Genomic DNA, 25,836 nt, shown 5'->3' with positions numbered 1-25,836 from the left:
CGTACAGTAGTTTGTTTTTCTACCTGGTTCTGAGAAACAAGAAATCAGGCAAGCCCAGTTCAGCCTGCCCGGAACAAGAAGTGTTGACTGTTGTTTCCCTGCTGAGATTCGAACCTGCATCGCCCTTGTGAAAGGCTGTGTCTTTAATCACTTTCCCACCAAGCTATACATCTGCCGGGTGTCGGTATAGCCTCTTGACATTGTATAATTCTGTCACGCATTGACATTACGTCAGGTTTGAATATTTCTTTAGATACCATTAACCATTGTGTTAAACATTTCTTAAGTTTTCCTCCACCACAAATAGCATCTATGAACTGGCTGGCTTTTGATTAGCCATTATTCGCCGTTGGTGAATTACATTGATACAGTAACTACTGTATCAATATACACTCACCTAAAGGTTTATTAGGAACACCTGTTCAATTTCTCATTAATGCAATTATCTAATCAACCAATCACATGGCAGTTGCTTCAATGCATTTAGGGGTGTGGTCCTGGTCAAGACAATCTCCTGAACTCCAAACTGAATGTCAGAATGGGAAAGAAAGTTGATTTAAGCAATTTTGAGCGTAGCATGGTTGTTGGTGCCAGACGGGCCGGTCTGATTATTTCACAATCTGCTCAGTTACTGGGATTTTCACGCACAACCATTTCTAGGGTTTACAAAGAATGGTGTGAAAAGGGAAAAACATCCAGTATGCGGCAGTCCTGTGGGCGAAAATGCCTTGTTGATGCTAGAGGTCAGAGGAGAATGGGCCGACTGATTCAAGCTGATAGAAGAGCAACTTTGACTGAAATAACCACACGTTTCAACCGAGGTATGCAGCAAAGCATTTGTGAAGCCACAACACGCACAACCTTGAGTTGGATGGGCTACAACAGCAGAAGACCCCACCGGGTACCACTCATCTCCACTACAAATAGAAAAAAGAGGCTACAATTTGCACGAGCTCACCAAAATTGGACAGTTGAAGACTGGAAGAATGTTGCCTGGTCTGATGAGTCTCGATTTCTGTTGAGACATTCAGATGGTAGAGTCAGAATTTGGCGTAAACAGAATGAGAACATGGATCCATCATGCCTCGTTACCACTGTGCAGGCTGGCGGTGTAATGGTGTGGGGGATGTTTTCTTGGCCCCTTAGTACCATCGTTTAAATGCCACGTCCTACCTGAGCATTGTTTCTGACCATGTCCCTCCCTTTATGACCACCATGTACCCATCCTCTGATGGCTACTTCCAGCAGGATAATGCACCATGTCACAAAGCTCGAATCATTTCAAATTGGTTTCTTGAACATGACAATGAGTTCACTGTACTGAAATGGCCCCCACAGTCACCAGATCTCAACCCAATAGAGCATCTTTGGGATGTGGTGGAATGGGAGCTTCGTGCCCTGGATGTGCATCCCACAAATCTCCATCAACTGCAAGATGCTGTCCTATCAATATGGGCCAACATTTCTAAAGAATGCTTTCAGCACCTTGTTGAATCAATGCAACATAGAATTAAGGCAGTTCTGAAGGCGAAAGGGGGTCGAACACAGTATTAGTATGGTGTTCCTAATAATCCTTTAGGTGAGTGTAGGTGACCATAACTGACTTTTTTGTCAAGTGAAAAGACGAGAGAATCGTGTAGTCAGTAGTAAGTGTTTGTCTTTCCTGAACAAATCCTAAGATATCATTTGAAAATCCACCAGAAATAGTCGTAACATAACAGTGAACAGTTTCATTCGAGATAACTGTTTTTCTAGCAGCAGGATATTATCCTAGCAGTGCTAACTCAAATTTTATTTTTCAAAATAAAAGCCATAGTTGAAATATATAAGGTGATATAGTTAATCTAGTCTGTAAATCTAGGACCGTGTAAGCGGAGCCGGCTAAGAAGAGCGAATGTCTCTTACTGAGTGACTGGCTGACTACCCCTTATTAAATAGCGTAGTGGTTAGAGAAGTGGACTTGTGAACTGGTCTTGTTTGTCTCTAATAAACACATACTATATCAAACCAAAAAAATTTTTTTTGTTTTGAGTGCAGGTTGACAGCCACTGAGCCATTTAGCAATCTTACCAGATGGACTAGGTTGTCCACATCACGCATCAGAATCAGATGAATGGCCGGTCATTCAGGCAGCTGATTTTCAACTAAGTGATTGTCTTCTCAAAAGAGAGCAAATGTAAACATAGTAGTTAGGCATAATCACACCCAATGAACAAGCTAGAAGCCAGGGGCCGTATTCACCAAAGACTTTTAGCCTTAAGATATCTCCTAACTTGCTAATTGAGTTCGCCTTGTAATCAGGTTGAGGTTTTAGAAACATTTAATGATACTAAGCTTTTATAACGTATTACCTTCATCGTGAAGGAATTATGATCATTGTAGGGCTAGTCATTGATGCAGTCACTTCACTAACAAACCGAAACAACCCAATAAACTCTACGCTACTAGGTCACAAGGAAAATACAGCTATGCAGCGTGGACGAACTACGTATATCATTTGTCAGTAGAATATTACATCAAACTATAAATGCAAAACCAATCCAAACCCCATATCTTCCGACAATTCATCCGGTTTCCTCATTTGCCAACTACAAAGAAACAAAGCCGACTTTATGGCCATAGCTGGACCACCCGGTGTAGTTGGTGGTGTAGATGGGACACACAATTGCACAAATTATTTCACCATCAAAAGTAGGGCTGCAACTAATGATTATTTTGGTAGTCGACTAATGTGTTTATTTTTTTCGATTAGTCAACGATTAATTTTGTCTTCGCTTCCTGTGGGCGGGGCTCATGTACCGTGCTCCAGTGCATGTTTTAATTAACCTGCTCAAGTTAATCTGCACACCTTTGTCCAGTCTCTGCCTTAACATAACTTCCCATAGCAAATTAAATTAATGACCCATGAAGCATATGGATATGAAATTTAAGCTTGACAACTTAATTAAATCCATTCGTAACATTAATGTGATCACAATAAAAATTATATAAAGAAATGAAATGAGGATGCTCTCTGTCAAGAGTTCAGCCATTTGAGGGGTGCATGAGCCTCTCATCAGGACAAACTCATCCACACGCCTTTGCTTAGTACTACTAAAACAATAAGCTGCATTAATTAACATGTTGAAGGTTATGTATCATAGCATAGCCAGTACCCTGTGATAAACTAATTAAACCATTTAACTTATTTAACCTGAATTACTGATATACTCCAACACACAGACTAACTAGCTATCGTTAAGTGGAGCAGGTTTAATATTCAGAATGAACAATAGTTTCAACACAAGGAAAAAAATAGAGATGAGACCAGGTAGGCTACTCCTTTAATTCACTGATTCTGGAACGATGCGTCGACAAATTCTGAGTTTGTCAAATGTTTATAATCGACTTTGTCGATTTATATCGACTAATCGTTGCAGCCCTAATAAAAAGATGGACACGCATTTCTTTACGAGCTGCCAGACATGTACGAGACTAGTCAAGATATCAACAAATTGTCAGTCAGTATACAGATGTCGCTTGTTTAATTACAGCATTTTCTTACTGTGATAAAATCTGGTAGATTGCATCAACAGACGGTAGATTGTGTCAAACTGTGCGCTATTCCAAACACATGGGGGAACTACAATGCTGAAAATGCTAATCGTTCGCGAAAATCTTTTCTGTATGACAGTGCACACAATGTTCTCCTAAAATAACTGGTTATAACGAATTTAAAAGCTAAAAGCTTCTAGTTGCAACTAAATCACTTATATAATTATGAAGGTGATGACAATCAAGTGAGGACAATGAGATGGCGACTGGGGATGATTTGGTGCCGAAAATTTTTTCTTCTGTTGTTTGGGAATATTTCAGGTTCCTGAGAGATGTCACAAACTAATGTAGGCCTAATATATAAAATACCGGTAAGACGGTGGTTAGAACAACACATGCCATCACAACAAAATAATGAAGATTTTGTGGCAAAGAAGTCTCCCCTGGGGGTTGGGTGGGTGCTTAGCCTGGAATGTATTGTGATCCTAGCAACCCCGCTGGTTAAGGATATCATTCACATTTTGTTTCACTAATAATGAATAACTGTGATACCTTTGATAAATGACAAAGGGAGCTGGATCATCTTCTTGGTTCTATAAAATGATTTGCGAAATGTCCTTTTCAGACAGATTATATGTTTCATATTTTGTTTATCTCATAAAAAAAGGAATTTCATAAAATGTATTTTGTCATGCTGCATTTAAACAACTGTCATACAACATTACACTTCATTCTCATTAAGTTATTTCACTCAGAGAGTCATCTTTTATCTGGGGGTATTGCCCATTAAGAGTTATTTGAGTCTGCCTGGGTACTCTCTGGGCCCCTGGCTGTCGCAATTATTACATTGCCTGATCGAAATAATTTGAGCCACATCGCAGTTGATTAATCGTTGTTATCAACAGCTATATTTCCAGTCAAATAATTGTATTTGAGTTTAAATAATTACAATTAACGAAAAGGAAGAGATTCATGTGTGTAATGAGTGTAAAATAGAAAACACTCACCTTTTATTCAGTTTTTTATACTCTTTTATTCAGTTTAATAGCACATCATGTTGGCCATGATCTCTGTTTTTAAGTTAGATTATCTGTGCTGTTTACATGCATGTTTGAAATTTGCAAATCATGACCATAATTGCAGTTTTTCTCAAAGAAATTGCAATTCAATATTTTATCAAAATCTTGCAGCCCTAAAGTCACATTGACAGTTCACATTTTCAAATACAGTGGGGCAAAAAAGTATTTAGTCAGCCACCAATTGTGAAAGTTCTCCCACTTAAAAAGATGAGAGGCCTGTCATTTTCATCATAGGTACACTTCAACTATGAGAGACAAAATGAGGGGGAAAAAATATTTTTTTATGAATTTATTGGTAAATTATGGTGGAAAATAAGTAAGTATTTGGTCAAGAACAAAAGTTAATCTCAATACTTTGTCCTTTGTTGGCAATGACAGAGGTCAAACGTTTTCACACATTGTTGCTGGTATTTTGGCCCATTCCTCCATGCAGATCTCCTCTGGAGCCGTGATGTTTTGGGGCTGTCGGTGGGCAACACGGACTTTCAACTCCCTCCAAAGATTTTCTGTGGGGTTGATCTGGTGACTGGCTAGGCCACTCCAGGACCTTGAAATGCTTCTTACGAAGCCACTCCTTCGTTGACCCAGCCACGTTTCATCTTCAATGCCCTTGCAGATGGAAGGAGGTTTTCACTCAAAATCTCACTATACATGGCCCCATTCATTCTTTCCTTTACACGGATCAGTTGTCCTGGTCCCTTTGCAGAAAAACAGCCCCAAAGCATGATGTTTCCACCCCCATGCTTCGCAGTAGGTATGGTGTTCTTTGGATGCAACTCAGCATTCTATCTCCTCCAAACATGACGAGTTGAGTTTTTACCAAAAAGTTTTATTTTGTTTTCATCTGACCATATGACATTCTCCCAATCCTCTTCTGGACCATCCCAATGCTCTCTAGCAAACCTCAGATGGGCCTGGACATATACTTGCTTAAGCAGGGGGACACTTCTGGCACTGCAGGATTTGAGTCCCTGGCGGCGTAGTGTGTTACTGATGGTACCCTTTGTTACTTTGGTCCCAGCTCTCTGCAGGTCGTCCACTAGGTGTGGTTCTGTGATTTTTGCTCACCGTTCTTGTGATCATTTTGACCCCATGGGAGGAGATCTTGCGTGGAGCCCCGAATCGAGGGAGATTATCAGTGGTCTTGTGTGTCTTCCATTTTCTTATAATTTCTCCTACAGTTGATTTCTTCACACCAAGCTGCTTACCTATTGCAGATTCAGTCTTCCCTGCCTGGTGCCGGTCTACAATTTTGTTTCTGGTGTCCTTTGACAGCTCTTTGGTCTTGGCCATAGTGAAGTTTGGAGTGTGACTGTTTGAGGTTCTGGACATGTCTTTTATACTGATAAGAAGTTCAAACAGGTGCCATTAATACAGGTAACGTGTGGAGGACAGAGGAGCCTCTTAAAGAAGTTGTTACAGATCTGTGAGAGCCAGAAATCTTGCTTGTTTGAAGGTGACCAAATACTTATTTTACAGAGGAATTTACCAATAAATTCATAAAAAATCCTACAATGTGGTTTTCTGGAGTTTTTTTCCTTCATTTTGTCTCTCATAGTTGAAGTGTACCTATGATGAATTGGTTGCTGACTAAATACTTTTTTGCCCCACTGTAAGCATTTCTGCAAAAAAAACCTGAATGTCCCAGAACATATTTTAATTCCTAGTTTTGACATGGGACATATGACAACTCGTTCCCGAATTCTGTCACATTTGGTTGCCCTGAATTCTTCATCCAGCAAACATTACTTTTAACAAATGATTCCACTGGCCAAAAGTTGAGTTCTTCTAAAAAAATCTAATCTGGATCCTGACGTATTAAACAATTATAGGCCTATATCGAACCTCCCGTTCCTCTCAAAAATCTTAGAAAAATGTGTTTCCCAACAACTGAATGCCTTCCTGAAGACAAATAACATTTATGAAATGCTCCAGTCTGGTTTCAGTCCCCATCATAGTACTGAGACTGCACTCGTGAAGGTAACAAATTACTTTCTAATGGCCTCAGACAAAGGCTCCGCATTCGTTCTCTTGTTCACTTCTCTTAGAGAGACTGGAAACCCATATTGGACTACATGGACATGTTCTAGCCTGGTTTATATCTTATTTATCTGAAAGATATCAGTTTGTTAGTGTGGATTGCATATCCTCTGACAAGTCAAAGGAATGCTTTGGTGTTCCTCAAGGCCCTGTTCTGGGCCCATTATCGTTCTCACTATATATGCTGCCTCTGGGTGATGTAATCCGGAATCACAATATCAACTTTCACTGTTGACACAGTTATATATTTCAATGAAGCATGGAGAAGCCCCAAAATTAGCTACTTTGGAAGCATGTGTTTCAGATATTAGAAAGTGGATGACCGAGAACATATTGCTTTTAAACTCGTGAAAAACAGAATTGCTCAATTTAGGACCCAAGAAACAGAGCTTTGTTAGCTTATCTCACTGTGAACCTTGACGGCTGCATGGTCGTATCCCAAAGAACTGTAAGAAACCTCGGCGTTACCCTTCACCCTGACCTCTCCTTCACCCTGATGTCTCAAGAGTTGCTAATTTGAAATCTGAAACTTTTTAAAACTGATGCAGAAAAATGTATTCATGCTTTTGTTACTTCGATACTAAATTACTGCAATGCTCTACCTTTCGGTTACCCTGACAAATCAATAAATTAAGTTCAATTAGTGCTGCACACGGCTGCTAGAATCCTAACTAGAACAAAAAGAATTGAACACATTACTCCTGTTAGGGCTGATTTTAAGGTTTTATTGTTAACCTATAAATCAATACTTGGACTTGCTCCTACTTACCTCTGGTAACACACTACGCCGTGAATGACTGAAATCCTGCAGTGCCCGCAAAGTCCCCCTGCTCAAGAAAGCACATGTACAGGCCTGCCTAAAGTTTGCCAATTAATATCTGAATGATTCAGAGGAGAACTGGATGAAAGTGTTGTGGTCAGATGAGACCGAAATTTAATTATTTGGCATGAACTCAACTTGCCTTGTTTGGAGGAGTAATGCTGCCTATGACCCCAAGAACACCATCCCCACCGTCAAACATTATACTTTGTGGGTATTGTACTGCTAAAGGGACAGGACAAATTCACCCCATCAAAGGGACGATGGACGGGGCCATGTACCATAAAATCTTGTGTGCGAACCTCCTTCCCTCAGCCAGGGTATTGAAAATGGGTCGTTGATGGGTTTTCCAGCATGACAATGACCCAAAACACACAGCCAAGGCAACAAAGGAATGGCTCAAGATGAAGCACGTTAAGCTCCTGGAGTGGCCTAGCCAGTCTCCAGACCTTAATCCCATAGTAAATCTGTGGAGGCATCTGAAGGTTTCAGTTGCCAAACGTCAGCGTGGAACCCTTAATGACTTGGAGAAGATCTGCAAAAAGGAGTGGGACAAAATTCCTCCTGAGATGTGTGCAAACCTAGTGGCCAACTACAAGAAACGTCTGGCCTCTGTGATTGCCAACAAGGGTTTTGCAACCATGTTCTAAGTCAGGTTTTGCAGAGGGGTCTAATACTTATTTTACTCATTAAAATTCGTTTTTCTGGATTTTTGTTATTCTGTCTCACTGTTCAAATTAACCTACCATTAAATTTATAGACTGATAATAACATTGTCAGTTGGCAAACGTACAAAATCAGCAGGGGATGCATTTTCTCCCTCACTGTATATCATGCACACCTGTCACTTTTATATTGCACTACGATTGTGTAGTTGTATGGTTATTATTATTATTAATGTTTTTTTTTATAGTGTTATTACTGATTGTGTTATCTTTTTAAATTATAATTACTTTTAATTTTTGACTTTTAACTGCACTGTCGGGAGTAGGTAAACCAAGCATTTCATTGCTGTAACTTGTTATTGAAAATGACAAACCTTTTGACCGAGTCCTCTGTGGGTGCCACCTGATCCTGGTGTGCAATGAAATCCCCAAGAAGCTCACTAGTAAATGATAGCTTTGTCGCAGTGGTTCGGGGCTTCCTTTGCAATCACAAGGCCGAAAACTATGGGGAGCTGGTTTAGACTCTGATGAAGAACTAGTTTGAGGGGCAGGGGTGTGGGGTTGGACAGGCAGTCAGTTGCAGAGGTCACAACCTGCTTCAGAGCATTTCACCCTCTTTTTATTTACTAAATAAAAGGATCTTACAAGGCCATTATAGTCTATAGGACTGGACGATATGAGTAAATCATGATTAATTGTACATTTTACCTCGATTACGATTAATGAACCATTATTGAATTTTTTTTACTTTGTGAAGTTTACCTTTTAACATTGTAAAATTAAGAGGTGCTGTATGAATAGTTTTTATTTTATTTTATTGTTGTCACTGTATTTAGTTTATTTATATAGAACCTTTTTAAACATGTAACAAAGTGCTTAACAAGAACATCAGAACAGAAAAGGAAAATAAAAGTAATATAGAAACATATGGACATTATCTTTCATGACACATACAAACACAGAATTTAGCAGCCAGTCACCACCCAGATATCTCCAATTAGATTATTGAATGTTATAGCATTGTGTCTGTTTTTTGCAAGGTGCAAGGTGCAGCCTGTGTCCAAAACACTGCTGCCGTGTCCATCCATTGAGCTTTGCAGCTTTGACAACATTCGTGCCGTTGTCTGTCGTTATGGCCACAAGGTCCTCTTCTGTGAGTTCTCACACAGAAAGCATATCTATCAGGCCCTGTGCAGTCATCTCTGACCTGTGATTGATTGGAAAATATGCCATCTCAAGGCATCTGTCGTGCAGCTTCCATTCATTGTCATTGTAGTGCAAAGTAAGGCTCAAGTATGGATCCATTGCCCAACTTGACCAGAGATCAGATGTGGTCAAAGTGGCTGCAAGTGCTGAATGGACTTCAGTTCTGCAGCTACCTTTTTACGATGTTTTGTAGATGTTGGGCAGCGCAGTTTAGAAAAATATGGTCATGATGGCACAGTGTATCTTCAGTCAAGAGTTTAAACAAGGTGTTTAAAGTCCCTGCGCACCACTGTAGCTATGGGAGCCATATCCTTCGCGATGTAGTAACGAATGGCGTCAGTTATTTATTTCCATCTTCTTGAATCCTTTTCATAATGGGTAACATTGGGAAATGCTTGTCTTCCACATCTGCTTTGTGGAGGCACTTGTTGCTGGGTGCTTGTTAGTTTCTCTTGTTTTTGAGCAATGCACTGTTCATATTTGGTAATGTGTATTTGACTTCATTTTGTTAGGTGTTGTCGTTACTGAAGCCAAAATGTGTCCAAATGATGGACACTTTGGTACGGACACAGCGTTTTTCCTTGCTCAGTTGACTCAGCGTTTGAGTTCTCCATGTTGCTTCCATGCGGCTGACTGGATGGGTTGGAGTCACGTGACTTCACATGCGGTAGTATGTTTTTAAGAGGATGGTATTAACAGGATTAAACTGACATGGGAAAATTGCAGTCTACGTTTTTGTCATAGCCCATATGAATACCATCAGATATTTCTGGAAAATCTGAATGCGGCCAAGGATTTTATCTGTTTCGTACCCCTTAATATGTGACATGCCTATCAGAAACCGAGGTAAAAACACTAGTAAAATGCTCTAGTGAATGTTCAGCTTCTGAAATTACATTAATGCAATCCAAGTCACTTTGATGAAGGTCTTGTACAGCTCCATAAAATATTTGTTGAAAAGGAAAGTTTTGAATGAGGAACAGAAGCGTTCAATTTGCAGTGGTCTCTTAATTTTAACCCTTCTGTTCCTCACTCAAAACTTTCCTTTTCAACTTTTTTGTTGAAAAAGGTGCAGTGTTTGTTAAACTCTTTCCGGAGCTGTATAAAAAGCTTGTTCAAAAAAATTCTGTATTCTGTAATGTATTGTATCTAATAGGGGTGTAACGATTTTCCAAACTTGATTTTCGAAGTTTTTTTTGTGCTGTCTAAACTGCTGTTTATTGGCCCTGTTTTGTAAAAAAAAAAAAAAAAAAGGGATATATATATATATATATATATATATATATATATATATATATATAGTTTTGTTATTAAAACAACTTTTATTTAAATACAATCTAAAAATTACAAACATATAGGACATTTAAATTAAATTGACACTGTTTGGTGGCAACTATGTCTAGCACTTATTTAATATAACTATTTACACCTTGGCATTTATTTGGCAAGGCTGCCTATCCATTGCCATAAAACATTGCATTTATTTATTTGGCACAAGTAGTGTTTATTGGTAGTTCGGCTCCAAATGTAGCTGGGATAATAGGTTGAGTGAGTGTTTTCTTTCCACTTCTATCAATTTCTTTGTGATGCTCACTGTCAATTAACCATTATCTAAAATTGTTCATGAATCGCCTACCAGACTCTTAATAAAAGCCCCTAGCTACTAACTAATGAGGCAATATTAATTCCATGTACTGTGTAGTGTGTTGCATTGGGGCTAAGTATTTCGTACTATACATTCACTATGGCAATGAATAGTATCACTTGTACATTACGGTAGGGGGGATGGTAAAATATAGTGTGGTTGGATTTATGACAAAATCCCTCTCCAAAGCGAAAAGCACAAGCAAATTAACAATAACATCAAAATTAGAATTTTTTTTGTTTTAAATATTAGAGGTGGGACGATATGAGAGTTTCATGCCACGATTATCCTGGCCACCATTAACCCGATTTACGATTTTATCCTGATTTAATTACAATCCCAATAACAACTCTGGTTTCTATCTCTATTTTTTTTTCTCTCCATTACATAAATATTGTTCTTGGGCCTTTAAGAAGCCATTGCAATAGAATAATATCAAAGAAAATGATTAACTAATACAATAATAACATGTAAATCTCTAGATGCATGTGGTTGACCGATGACAGTACATTGCAGAGGGTTTTTAGTGGCATTTAGAATTGCCATTTGTACTGCATTTGCCTTCATTACACATCTATACATTGCACATCTGTATGTCACATCTGTTGCATATTTAAGTAAATGTTCTGCCCTCTTCTATTTGCTCTTCTTGTTGGATGCTAACTGCATTTGGTTGCACTGTACTTGTACTTTTTCAGTGACAAAGTTGAATCTAATATAAAAAAAATATTGAAATAGGCACTCCACCAGTTGAATAAAAGAAGTCGTCAGGAACACTTTGGTGACTGGCAAGAGATTTTAAGTCACTTATCTGAGTATCGGGGTGAAAATATATTTCATTTCTTACTGGTACTGACCTGTGGGTGCATGCACTTCCATGTGCATTCTATGTGCCAACGACAAGCCTATTTGATTTTTTGATACTTTATAATTCATTATAACAGCTCCCCGTTATGTTGTGCGCATCATGTATTGTGCAGATCATGCAGATCTAAAATTTTATTTTGGCCCACGAAAATTATATTGTTTTTGTCTTCTGTTCTCATTTTCAGTGGGAAAGCCTTAATAATTAGCCTACAATATAAACAAAATTATAATTAGAAAGATATAAAGCTCCGGAAAAAATTTGGAACACTGCACCTTTTTTTGTTTCCAAAAAAGTCGAAAAGGAAGGTTTTGAGTGAGAAACTGAAGGTTTAAAATTAAGAGACCACTACAAACGCTTCTGTTCCTCACTCAAAACCTTCCTTTTCAACTTTTTTGGAAAGGAAAGAAAAAGGTGCAGTGGTGTTAATTGTTCTCGGAGCTGTATGTATAATAATGTATATCATATTCATTTTTTATACAATTTGCAGTTTAACAGGTTTTTTATTCATGCATCTCTCAGCTGCATGTCTTTTAGGAGAAATATAAATGGTTTGTTTGAGCTCAACATTGTTTCAACAGATTATTTTTCTGCGGTAATTGATTAGACCGGTACTTGCATATAGCGGAGATGTGATTGGAGTCTTTTTTATTGTTTTTGTAAGCTACTAAGTGTAGTGGTTTGACTAGCCTAATGTTGTCAAGGATTTGGAAAACGAGTCTATTCTTTGTATCATTCTCCATCACAATGTATAGCCTAAAACACTGTTGACTTTGTGTGTGAGGTGATGATGATATAGAAGCGCCGTAACTCTTGAGGGACGTTCATTGTAATTAGCCTTCTATCAGACATCCCAGACACACCTTTATACTCTACACATGTACACAGGCCAGGTAGGCTTAATTCGTGCTTAAGCTTCTATTCAACAAATAAATAAAAATGCACACATTTGAGGGTGAGCGAGAAGTTTATAATACACACTCTCTCCTTGGCTCCACATTTTATAATAGTAATGTCTTTATGAACGTACTAACTTTCACTTAGGGGTGTACTCCGTCTTGTTGCCAGCGTTTCAGACACTAATGGCTGTGTGTTGAGTTATTTTGAGGGGACAGCAAATGTACAATGTTATACAAGCTGTACACTTACTTCCTTACATTTTAGCAAAGTGTCATTTCTTCAGTGTTGTCGCATGAAAAGATATACTCAAATGTTTACAAAAATGTGAGGGGTGTACTCATTTTTGTGAGATACTGTATGTGTATAATGTATATTCTATTCATATTTTCTACAGTTTAAGGTTTGTAACAACTTTTTTCTGCATGCATCGTAGCTGCATGTCTTGGATATCATTGGTTTGTTTGAGCTCCAACATTGTTTCAATGTTGAGCTTATTTTCTGTGATAATGGAGTGGATAGGTATTTGTATATAGCATGAAGTGGAGATAAGATCAGTGTGCAGTGCAGTGGTTAGACTAGTACTGTTGTAAAGGAATTGGAAAACTAGTGTATTCTTTATATCATTACAATACAATTCCAATACAATTGCTAGCCTTCTGGTAGGCTCAGAAGGCTGTTATCATCCATTCACATGGTTAATTTCATATTTAGATCATTTAGTATTCACTAAATTATCACAGTTTAAAGGCTCTCATTTTAATGGTCTTATAGGCTTCCAGTTAGCGGCGACCTGGATTCGTCTGGGATTGGATCTGGAGTCTTCTCGTGTATTTATCCGTGATTAACCATGCGAATGGATAACAGCCTTCTGAGCCTACCAGTAGGCGTAGCAGGCCCCTTCTGACCCATATCTATGAGGCTGATAATCACTGATAACGCCCATTCAATCCAATGATAACATTCGAAGTGGGTGACTCTGCAGCATGTTTTTATACCTTCCCACAACTTGGAGCATGTAAAGAAAATAGCCAAGTCGATAGACATAGTTCCTCTCGAAAGATCTTCACCATTAGAATTTTGACGAAAATTGACGCTTTTGCTATATGGTTCAAAGAATGGAGTACCGGCATACCCAGAGGTGAAAGTAGATTTAATTCTTAGTGGTACTAACCTGTGGGTGCGCGTGCTTTGTTCGCACATTTTCTATCAGATTAATTGGCTAACAATATTTAATATATTTCGACTTTGATATAGCTCTTTTGTCATGGTTGTGCATATTGTTTAGGTAACGGGGAGATGTTATTTTGGCCTGCACACATTATAGTCTGTAATTTGTCTTCTCGCTCTACCTAGCAGTATTGTGCTTTGTAGGAAAATAGTGTTGTAATTTATCAGATGCTTTACTACTATTTTGTGAAAGTACATGAAATGTTATTTTTTTTAATAAAAAATTACAAAAATGTCTTCTCTGAAGTGTTGACTAGAAAGTAGTAGCTACCTTGCTTGCCTTCAGGTAATACAAAAAAAATCTATTTGGTATTATGTGATGCCTGGTTTGTCACAGTAACATTTTATGATTTGGAGCTTGTCCAAAACTATTTCCATGAGCTTTTCAAATCTCCCTAAACATGTTTTCAACTGCATCGATTTCTATAAAATATTCTGATGGGCTAGTTGAAAGGATATATTTTTTTCACCGCATAACACTTTTTTCCCCAGTGGATTGAAATGTTGAGACAATTTAGTTCAACGGGGGGACGTAGCTAGTAGGGATGGGCACCGTACTCGATCACTCTTGTACTCGAACGTGACTGCGACGATCGATCATAAAAACGATGATCTGAGTTTAAAAAAATATTTTTTCCCCCCTCAACACTCTTTTCGGTGAAGATTACGGCGCGAGTGATTTTTGTTCGCGTGACACTGAAATCGAGCGCTACTTTAGTGAGCCATGCATCACTGTAAATCAGTATCCTTTACTGTGGTGGAAGCTGAACGAGAATCGCTTTACAAAGCTGAGTATCATTGCCCAGTGGTACCTAGCTGTTCCTGCGACATCTGTTCCAGCGGAACGCATTTTTTCCAATTGTGAATAGACTCCACAAACGCCTCTTGCCTGAGCATGTAGACCATCTAATCTTTTTGAACAGCAATATGTAGGCTGTAGTCTAAGATTCATCAGTCGTGGTAAATAGCCTATACCTCTTTTTGTTGTTGTTTGTTTTAATAAATGATTCCGTCTGTTTTATAGGCTATACCTAAAGTGTCGTTAATTGTTTTTTCCTTTAGCTTTAAAAAAAATAAACTAAACTGTTCGTTTTTGTTGTTGTTTCATAAGCACAGTTGAAATATGCTGCTGAAGTACACTTAAGACACTTAAGACACTTGCTGTTGAATAAAGTAGTTTAAAAACATCATGTGTGTTTATTTTTATGATAAAGAACATATCCTTTATATTGTATTCAGTATTCATCAATCATGTGTTGTTCAGTAATTTAAGTCAGTTTTACTCTGACTAATGTGTCTTTTTAGCTAATATATTGTAAAAAAAAACATTCTGGTTTATCAGAAAGTGCCAATGTAATCCAAAATATTGCTCAAATATTAAATTGTGATCATTGTCTCCATGACGGACAAGCCCCGCCCCCCGAGTACTCGTTTTTTGAGACCTATCAATGATCGAAATAAGAAATTGACAAAAATGCCCATCCCTAGTAGCTAGCCGGCTAGCATTGTTCAATCAGAAATGGACAGCAATGGGGATCGATTTGGAATCGAAGGGGTAACCCCAAGAATCGAAATGGAATTGAACTTTGAGGTTCATATTTATTAGGTGTGGGAACCCTAACGATTCCAACCCCTAATAAACACATGTTTTGATCCTCAGTATTCTGACATCTGTTACTTGCTATAGGGCTGTGGTCACTAATATCTAGTAGAAACACCCCATTTGCCATTTGTATTTGGAGCATTTGTCAAAATATTATCTGGTGTAGAGTTGGTAGGTTCATTTTGATTTGACTCTGTTGGTTTAGTTATTATCTGGGTTAAGGTTAGTTTCACAAAATTCCTTAATTATCTGATTACCTTGATTCCCAGTTAAAGTCTGGGAATAATCAATGCATTACTAAGAATGTTTTTGCTTTCCCATTATGGTGTATTGTGTGTAGATTGATGCAACAAAATTGAATCTAAAATGCCTTTGAATTTTACAATTTGTTATAACCCATCACTTTTGTGGTTCATTTTATACACAATTTCTTGCTGTATATCGCTCTTAGAATTACTTTCTTAACAGTTTTATATTATAATTTTTTTAAATGTAAACTGTTTGTTTATCACAATTGTTATCAGTGTTTTAGTTGGGGATAGCCCTGTTTGGAGGACACCTGGAGGATGTAGTGCCAGGGCATGTGGCATATTTGCCTGATTGGTAATTTAGGAAAAGGCCACCATGACTGCCCACCTCCTTATTTGTTTTCTTATAACTTGACATTGCTGAGATTGGCTATAGGCTCAGTTGATTACTAAATTTACTAATGCATTTTATGTTTTTCAGAGGGAAGAAAGCTTTGAGCAAGAAAAAACTGAAACGGCGTCAAAAGGTCAAGTCAAAAGTCAAAACAAGAACAAAGGTAAGAAACATTTTAATTCTCCAGAATAATGGTTTGATTACTAGTATGTTTCTTCAGTTCTTTCTAGTCAGTATTCTAGTCAAAGAAGTATGATTTTTTAGAATGTCAGGCTAAGAATACTTTTTTCTTTAATGCATCTTCTTTAATGCATCCTAGTTCCATGTTGCAACTACCTTTTTTGCTTAACTACACTACCTAGGCTATATGCGCGCATTGCCACAGGCTTACTTAGCTGCTTTTGCCCTAGATCAAATGAAGTCTGCTGACTGATTAAAACACTGTTGATTAATTACCCCTCCTTAATCTTCAAGATGAATGCCAGGAACTCTGTTTTAATTGGCTTGTTTGACAATTTGCCAGAGTTTCTCACAGACATGCATATGGGGGGCATTATGTGAGCCGTGCATACATTTCTTATTCTGTCATGGTTGGTTGAGAGATGGATTAATGGTGGTATTTATTCACTGGTTTATTCCCGCAATTATATCCATGTCAGAAAAAGATACCCTTCCTGCAAAATGAATGCTCTTTGGAAAAACGATAACACTGAGATGAAAATCTTGTTCTTATCTCTTTACTATTACAAAGTGTAAATACATTATTTTTATTGCTTTTATTACCGTTATTACAATTCCTGTAAATTGAACATTTCCATTGTCCTCAAAAGAACATCAGTATTGAATCACAATACTTTTCTGCTGGCGTGGTCCAAGGTTTGCATGGTAAAATGTATAAATACCAAACTTTGTGTGAGAAGTATACACATTTTTGTGCGCACACCGCTTTAATTAATAAGGTCCTTTCATTAGTAGCTGTAGAAGAGAAGGAGGGGGATGAGGTAGTAATTGAAGTGGTGATGGGGCAGTTGCTGAGAGACCAGGGTGTCCCATGTCTGTATGGAAACTGTTGCCAGCCTAATTGAATGTTCTACCCTATGCTGTTTATGTGTGTATATGTACTTGTTTGTGTGCATACAGTGGCCCTCAGAAGTATTCACCCCCCTTGGGCTCAATGCTGACATTTTCTACAAGGCACACATGGAACTAAGATGAAAAACATCTAGGCACAATAAAAATGTTGAGGTAGAGTTTTGTTTCTGGTGCTGACAATTAACCCCATAATTTATGGACAATAACAATGCTAAAAACATACTATATCCTATGCAGGGGTCTTGGTTACCTTTTAAAAAATGATTTTTTTTAAAATTTCAATCAGGCACATTCTTCTTTCCCCTGCAACCTTTCCCCATGTCCTTATTGTACCAGAGACCATCTGTTTAAAAGTATGTATCAAAAGTCTGAATATATGTTTTCTGTCTATATAATATACACTCACCTAAAGGATTATAAGGAACACCTGTTCAATTTCTCATTAATGCAATTATCTAATCAACCAATCACATGGTAGTTGCTTCAATGCATTTAGGGGTGTGGTCCTGGTCAAGACAATCTCCTGAACTCCAAACTGCATGTCAGAATGGGAAAGAAAGCTGATTTAAGCAATTTTGAGCGTGGCATGGTTGTTGGTGCCAGACGGGCCGGTCTGAGCATTTCACAATCTGCTCAGTTACTGGGATTTTCACGCACAACCATTTCTAGGGTTTACAAAGAATGGTGTGAAAAGGGAAAAACATCCAGTATGCGGCAGTCCTGTAGGCGAAAATGCCTTGTTGATGCGAGAGGTCAGAGGAGAATGGGCCGACTGATTCAAGCTGATAGAAGAGCAACTTTGACTGAAATAACCACTCGTTACAACCGAGGTATGCAGCAAAGCATTTGTGAAGCCACAACACGCACAACCTTGAGGCGGATGGGCTACAACAGCAGAAGACCCCACCGGGTACCACTCATCTCCACTATAAATAGGAAAAAGAGGCTACAATTTGCACGAGCTCACCAAAATTGGGCAGTTGAAGACTGGAAGAATGTTGCCTGGTCTGATGAGTCTCGATTTCTGTTGAGACATTCAGATGGTAGAGTCAAAATTTGCCATAAACAGAATGAGAACTTGGATCCATCATGCCTTGTTACCACTGTGCAGGCTGCTGGTGGTGTAATGGTGTGGGGGATGTTTTCTTGGCACACTTTAGGCCCCTTAGTGCCAATTGGGCATCGTTTAAATGCCACGGCCTACCTGAGCATTGTTTCTGACCATGTCCGTCCCTTTATGACCACCATGTACCCATCCTCTGATGGCTACTTCCAGCAGGATAATGTCACAAAGCTTGAATCATTTCAAATTGGTTTCTTGAACATGACAATGAGTTCACTGTACTGAAATGGCCCCCACGGTCACCAGATCTCAACCCAATAGAGCATCTTTGGGATGTGGTGGAATGGGAGCTTCGTGCCCTGGATGTGCATCCCACAAATCTCCATCAACTGCAAGATGCTATCCTATCAATATGGGTCAACATTTTTAAAGAATGCTTTCAGCACCTTGTTGAATCAATGCCACGTAGAATTAAGGCAGTTCTGAAGGCGAAAGGGGGTCAAACACAGTATTAGTATGGTGTTCCTAATAATCCTTTAGGTGAGTGTACATTGGTATAAAAAATACTTTAAATATTGCCCTGTAAATTCTGTTGAAATGTTTTCTAGTACACTGCTCTAAAGAATTAGAGCAGTGTACTAGAAAACAATTAAATTGCACGTTGGGTGTCGATTATCAAAATATACAACTCTGGAAAAAATGTAGACCACTCCTAATTTTTCTTAAATCAGCATCTCTACATGTATTGCAGCCAGCCCATTCCAGTGTCTGTTAAATTTCAACCCAGGCACACCTCGTTTTACTTAATGAGGTACTGATTAGTTGATTTCCTGAACCAAATCTAATTTGACAAAGAAAAGTATAAAAACCACTGCTGTGGTCATCACTATCCTCTTGCAATAGGACCAGCTGGATGGCAAAAACAGTGCAAGTAGGACCTCAAAAGCAATTTGAATAAAAAAAATAACTATTCAGTATGACAAAAGAACTGAAAAGACAAGCTTTGAGTGAGGAAAAGAATGGTTAAATTCTGGCTTTACTGGCACAGGGATACAGTGAGCGTCAGGTTGCTTCCATCCTGAAAATTTCAAAGACGGCGGTTCATAAGAACAAGGTCAAGCAACAGACATTGGGGACAACAAAGCTACAGACTTGCAGAGGGTGAAAACGACAGTCCACTGACCGAGATGACCATCAACTCATTCGAATGTCACTCAACAACCGTAGGATGACATCAAGTGACCTACAAAAAGAATGGCAAACAGCAGCTGGGTTGAAGTTTTGTTTTTGAAGGATGCATGAATCAAGTGAAGTCCATGGTTATTCTGGATGAACACCTGCTTCCTTCTGCTCTGACAATGTTCCCCAACTCTGAGATTTGTTTTTTTCAGTAGGGCAATGCTCCATGCCACATAGCCAGGTCAATCAAGGAGGACATCCAGACCAAGACCCTGTCATGGCCAGCCCAATCTCCAGACCTGAAACCCATTTAAAACCTCTGGAATTTGATCGCGAGGAAGAAGGATGTTCACAAGCCATCAAACAAAGCCGAGCTACTTGAGGCTTTGTGCCAGGAGTGGAAAAAAATCACCCCACAGCAATGTGACTGACTGGTGGAAGGCATGCCAAGACGCATTAAATCAGGATTAGAACGTTGAGAACAAAATGTCACGTGTTGTGGTGCAGATGAGTGACAACTGCTGCACTGGAGAGGCAACAGCAAGACAACCCCCAAAAAGGGAATGGTTTTGCAGGTGGTGGCCACAGACAATTGCTCTCTTCATTATCCTTCCTGGCTGATTCTTCTTTAGTTTTCCGTTGTGTTCTTGTCACTACTGGTAGCATGAGGAAGTACCTGCAGGTTGCACAGGTAATCCGGCTCCTCCAGGATGGCATATCTATTTGTGCCGTCGCAAGAAGGTTTGCTGTGTCTTGCAGAACAGTCTTAAGAGTATGGAAGAAAATACCAGGAGACTGGCCCTTACAGGAGGAGAGCTGGACAGGGGCGTAGTGGTGCTTTAACCCAGCAGCAGGGCCGGTATCTGCTGCTTTGTGTGATGAGGAGCACTGCCAGAGCCCTACAAAAGGACCTTCAGCGGGCTACTGGTGTGCATGTTTCTGACTGATCTGTCAGAAACAGTCTCTGAGCGTGGCATGAGGATCTGACGTCCTCTAGTGGGACCTGTGCTCACAGCTTAGCACTGTGCAGCTCGATTGGCATTCGCCAGAGAACACCAGAATTTGCAGGTCTACCAATGGCGCCCCATTGAACCCATTTGAACGACTTGAAAGAGTCTGGAGATGCTGTCGTGAGAGTTATGCTGCCTGCAACATCATCCAGCATGCCCTGTTTGGCGGTGGGTCTGTGATGGCATGGGGAGGCATATCCTTGGAGGGTCGCACAGATCTCCACCAGCTAGCCAATGGTACCCAGACTTCTGTTAGGTACCAGAATTAAATCCTCAGTCCCATTGTCTGACCTGGTGCCGTGGGCCCTGGGTTCCTCCTGGTGCAGGACAATTGCCGGCCCAATATGGCCACTGTGTAGGCAGTTCCTGAATGACGAAGGCATTAATGTCATTGATTGGCCCTCATGTTCCCCCGACCTGCATCCTATTGAGAACCTCTGGGACGTTATGTATCAGTGCATCCGACGCACCAAAGTAGCGCCACAGACTATCCAGGAGCTCACTGCTGCCCGATCCAGGTCTGGGAGGAGATACCCCAGGACACCATTTGCCGTCTCATCAGGAGCATGCCCAGACATTGTCTGTAGTGCATACAGGCATGTGCAGGCCATACACAATACTGAGTCAAATTTTGTGTAGCTGTGACGAAATTCACCCAAGTTGGAACAGCCTGTGATTTCAATTGTTTACTTGGATTTTTGGTGTGAGTTTGAATCCAGCCCTCAATTGGTTGTTGATTTTGGTTTCCGTTGACCATTGTTACATAATTTCATTCTCAACGTATTACTCAATATTTGATCAAGATTTTGATCTGTAATGTATTATGTTCATCGGGACCCAATGTGTGATTGAAGTGTTCCCTTAATTTATTTGGAGCAGTGTATATTAGGGGTGGGTACGGATAGTCGAATATTCGAATAACCAAAATGTTTGTCTTTGAATACTTGTTTGTGTATTAAATTAACCCTTAAGTATATGTATTTTTTTGGTTGAAATAAATAGACTTTAATGTTATTTTTCTAATTACTTTAATTCCAATCTATAATTTTTACTTATGACGATATTCCCTGACATTTAAAAGAAGTATGAAATTGTAAGTTTTTTTTTAACATGCGCTCCTTCACACGTTTGTTGTTCACGTTCCTCAATCAAAGCGATGGTGTGGTTGGGCCCATTCAGTCAGAATGACGCAATATATTATTCTTAGCCTGCTGTTAGCAAGTTGCTAACTCAACTGATTTAAGGGAAGATGTAATTAATTCAGTAAATATGTTACTTCCATGAAACATATTTGGACACACAACGCTACGTAAAGTTCAGTTGTGGAATCGAAAGGCAATTGAGAGTGCAGAAAACGTGAGTTAAGCAAATAGCATATAGCTGGCTAGCTTAGCTAACAAGATTCTCTTCCATCCAATAATCTCAATGTTCTGTGTTGATTAATATTGTCTTCTAGTTCTGTAGTTTTGAGTGTCAACCACACTGCTTCCTCCATACATGCAGTCGCTTTTTTGTCCCATGAACGGTCATGGAGCCGATGTTACATGAGAACAACACCCTGTCCTTTGCGCGTTATGTAGTAGCGCTCATGTGGTATCGGTAGTTTTTAAAAACATGTATTTTGGTTAACCGAATACTATTTGAATTACAACACACTATTTGGATAGTAAATATTATGGTATTTGGTTTTTGAATAGAATGGATTAATTTACTTCATCTTTGAAGCAATTTTCTATCATCAGATAGTGTCGTTACACTGGGAACAATGGGAAAATAATTTTGCTTTAGAAGTTGTTAAAAACATGTGCCGATGAAGGAATTGGCATTTATTGGGTTCATACATTGTTGAGGCTCTCATTGTTTGTTTTAAAGCATTATTGGGTAAATTACCAACTAACTTTACATCCTTAATTAACATCTTTATCACTCATTATAAAACCAGGTCTCAAGACTCTATTTTACAAAGATTGGAAAAACTGCTTTTAATTTTGCTGCACCTTATATGTGGAACAAAATGCAGTGTTCTTTAAAATTAGATCAGCTGGTACCTTTAGGGGAGTTCTAATAGTTAATCAATTCCCTTTGTGACAACAGCTGTAGCTGTTTCTCTTGTTTTTATAATTTTTTATGTTTTTTTTGTGTGTTCTGTATATTTTGGTGGAACTTTTTATCTATATCTGTTTACTTGTGTTCCATGCTTGGCTCAGTTCTAAATGAGACTTCGGTCTGAACTGACTTCCCTGCTGAAATAAAAAATAATAATGTTAGGCCTATGCCTATTTTGGGTTGGGTAGTATTATAATCAGCAGTATTTGAAAATGACAACGTCTGAATTTCAAAATCGTCATAAAATTTTATAAACTGACAACTCCGGTTTATTTAAGAATACAAGTTGTAGTAATTAATTCACGTCGGCTGTGTCTAGAATCTATAAAATATAATCCAGGCTCTTAAATAGCTGCTCTTCAAACACCCTACCTTATTCACTTCAATCACTTTTACTCATGGCCCTGCTCAACTTGGCTTGCCTCGTTTTGTTTTATTTTCAATGTTCCGAAGATGGGTGGAAAAAAACTGCTGTTTAAATATATTTTGTTTATTTGAAGAGAAATCTGGGTCAACGGTAATGCTGAGCGCTCTGACGATTGTACAGTCCCATCCCAAAAAAACATGTCCACTGTGAGATCAGACAATGAATGTGTTTCTTCCTCAAAACAAGCATTACATTTTCAATGCTTAAAAAGCACAAACAAATCTGTCATTCACTTCCTTATGTTGGATACATAAGCTTCCAGGATAGCAAATTTTAGGGCTTCTCTCCATGTTTCATCAAAATGTAGAACTCTTATGCATAGCAATGAATATTGATATTATGTTTCCGAATGACATCCCAAAGAGGCAGCATATAGATGTTGCTCATCTAATTCCAGCTCCAAGGGGGCGATCCGCAACGGTGAATACCTCGTTATACTGCGGTATACTGATGAACGTTATGGTGCCATGCGGCATGGACAATAAAATAAAATAGAGTAAGAATGGCCACCAGGGGGCATCTGTGAGAGTGACACCCGCCTGAAACTGCTATTATTGAAATGTTCACTGCTTTTATATCAAGCCTGTGTCTGTTTTTAAATGGCAATAATAAAACATTCAAATTCGCAGAATATTTTTAATTATCCTGTTCATGGATTGCTATATTGCTGTGTTTGAGTCTATAAACTTGCGACTGTCAAGCAACCTACTGTATCATAATTTAGATGTCAGATTTTTTGTAAAGTTGCCTAATACAATGTTTGTTCCTACCACATTTCTTTGATAAAGTACAGTACGCCACAGTAGAACCAAACGAAAAGTTTGTGGATTAATAATTACTCCACATTAACCGAAGAATGGGCGGGTTAGAAAAGCGCCTGTTACACAACTTCTACAGTCACATGCCTTATCAGTTAACATGCCAGTGCTTTTAGATAATTCATATGAAGGCTTTCGTTGGATTTTAGTCTTATAAAATTTAAGAATATAATAAAAATTACTGTTTCAAAGAACACATGCTATTTTTGTTTGTTTTATAAAGGCTCTATAAAATGAAAATCCATTATCATTTGTGATTCCTTGGCCCATACATGTTAAATAATTTTGATAAAGCCAACCTAATATTAAAGAGTTATGAAACAGTTAAGCACATTGGTGTTGTTAGGCCTGGACGTCCGAGGCTCCTGGATTATCATGAATAGTCTTGAGATCTCAAATTATTATTTATTTTACAATTAATAATAAAAAATAACCCCTGATCAATTCATCTGTAATTCCCATCATGCATTAAAGCGCAAATGTTTGGGTCCTCTGTGTGTCATTCAAACATCAGATTTGGAATTTGTGTGAGCCCGCAGAGAGAGAGAGAGTGAGTGCACAGATTACAGGGCATGTCGTTGCCATCCGATTCTGCCGGCTATGGATATACAATGTTTTTTTTAAATCTTTATTCTAAGAGCAATATAAGAAGTGCAGCTGAAGAGTAGGGCTGCGCTTAATTGAAATCCTATTGAAATGGCAATTTGAACATGTTCGATTTCTAAACCCGCAGAAAGTTGTGATTTTGGCTTATTACATTTTTTACAACCAATCACAATATTTGATACTTCAGAAAAGCAGAACTTAATATTTGGTACAGAAACCTTTGTTTGCAATTACAGAGATCATACATTTCCTGTAGTTCTTGACCAGGTTTGCACACATTGCAGCAGGGATTTTGGCCCACTCCTCCATACAGACCTTCTCCAGATCCTTCAGGTTTCGGGGTTGTTGCTGGGCAATACGGACTTTCAGCTCCCTCCAAAGATTTTCTATTGGGTTCAGGTCTGGAGACTGGCTATGCCACTCCAGGATCTTGAGATGCTTCTTACAGAGCCACTCCTTAGTTGCCCTGGCTGTGTGTTTCGGGTCGTTGCCATGCTGGAAGACCCAGCCACGACCCATCTTCAATACTCTTACTGAGGGAAGGAGGTTGTTGTCCAAAATATTGCGATACATGGCCCCATCCATCCTCCCCTCAATACGGTGCAGTCGTCCTGTCCCCTTTGCAGAAAAGCATCCCCAAAGAATGATGTTTCCACCTCCATGCTTCACGGTTGGGGTGGTGTTCTTGGGGTTCTACTCTTCCTCCAAACACGGCGAGTGGAGTTTAGACCAAAAAGCTACATTTTTCATGTCTCATCAGACCACATGACCTTCACTCATTCCTCCTCTGGATCATCCAGATGGTCATTGGCAAACTTCAGACGGGTTTGGACATGCGCTTGCTTGAGCAGGGGGACCTTGCATGCGCTGCAGGATTTTAATCCATGACGGCGTAGTGTTACTAATGGTTTTCTATGAGACTGTGGTCCCAGCTCTCTTCAGGTCATTGACCAGGTCCTGCCGTGTAGTTCTGGGCTGATCCCTCACCTTCCTCATGATCATTGATGCCCCACAAGGTGAGATCTTGCATGGATCCCCAGACCGAGGGAGATTGACCGTCATCTTGAACTTCTTCCATTTTCTAATTAGTGCGCCAACAGTTGTTGCCTTCTCACCAAGCTGCTTGCCTATTGTCCTGTAGCCCATCCCAACCTTGTGCAGATCTACAGTTTTATCCCTGATGTCCTTACACAGCTCTCTGGTCTTGGCCATTTGGGAGAGGTTGGAGTCTGTTTGATTGAGTGTGTGGACAGGTGTCTTTTATACAGGTAACTAGTTCAAACAGGTGCAGTTAATACATGTAATACGG

General features: G+C 39.1%; 1 protein-coding gene across 1 annotated transcript in view; it reads left to right on the top strand.

Moving 5' to 3' along the window:
* Positions 1 to 25,836, top strand: part of mycbp2 (MYC binding protein 2) — a 331,873-nt gene that overhangs the window by 2,877 nt on the left and 303,160 nt on the right. The window contains 1 exon segment of the mRNA XM_020054739.3: positions 16,314 to 16,389. Coding sequence (XP_019910298.2) covers positions 16,314 to 16,389 — 76 coding nt within the window.

Source organism: Esox lucius, chromosome 16, assembly GCF_011004845.1.
Source record: "Esox lucius isolate fEsoLuc1 chromosome 16, fEsoLuc1.pri, whole genome shotgun sequence".
Classification (NCBI taxonomy): Eukaryota; Metazoa; Chordata; class Actinopteri; order Esociformes; family Esocidae; genus Esox; species Esox lucius.
Note: the sequence above shows the minus strand (reverse complement) of the source record. Positions and strands in the feature narration are given on the sequence as shown.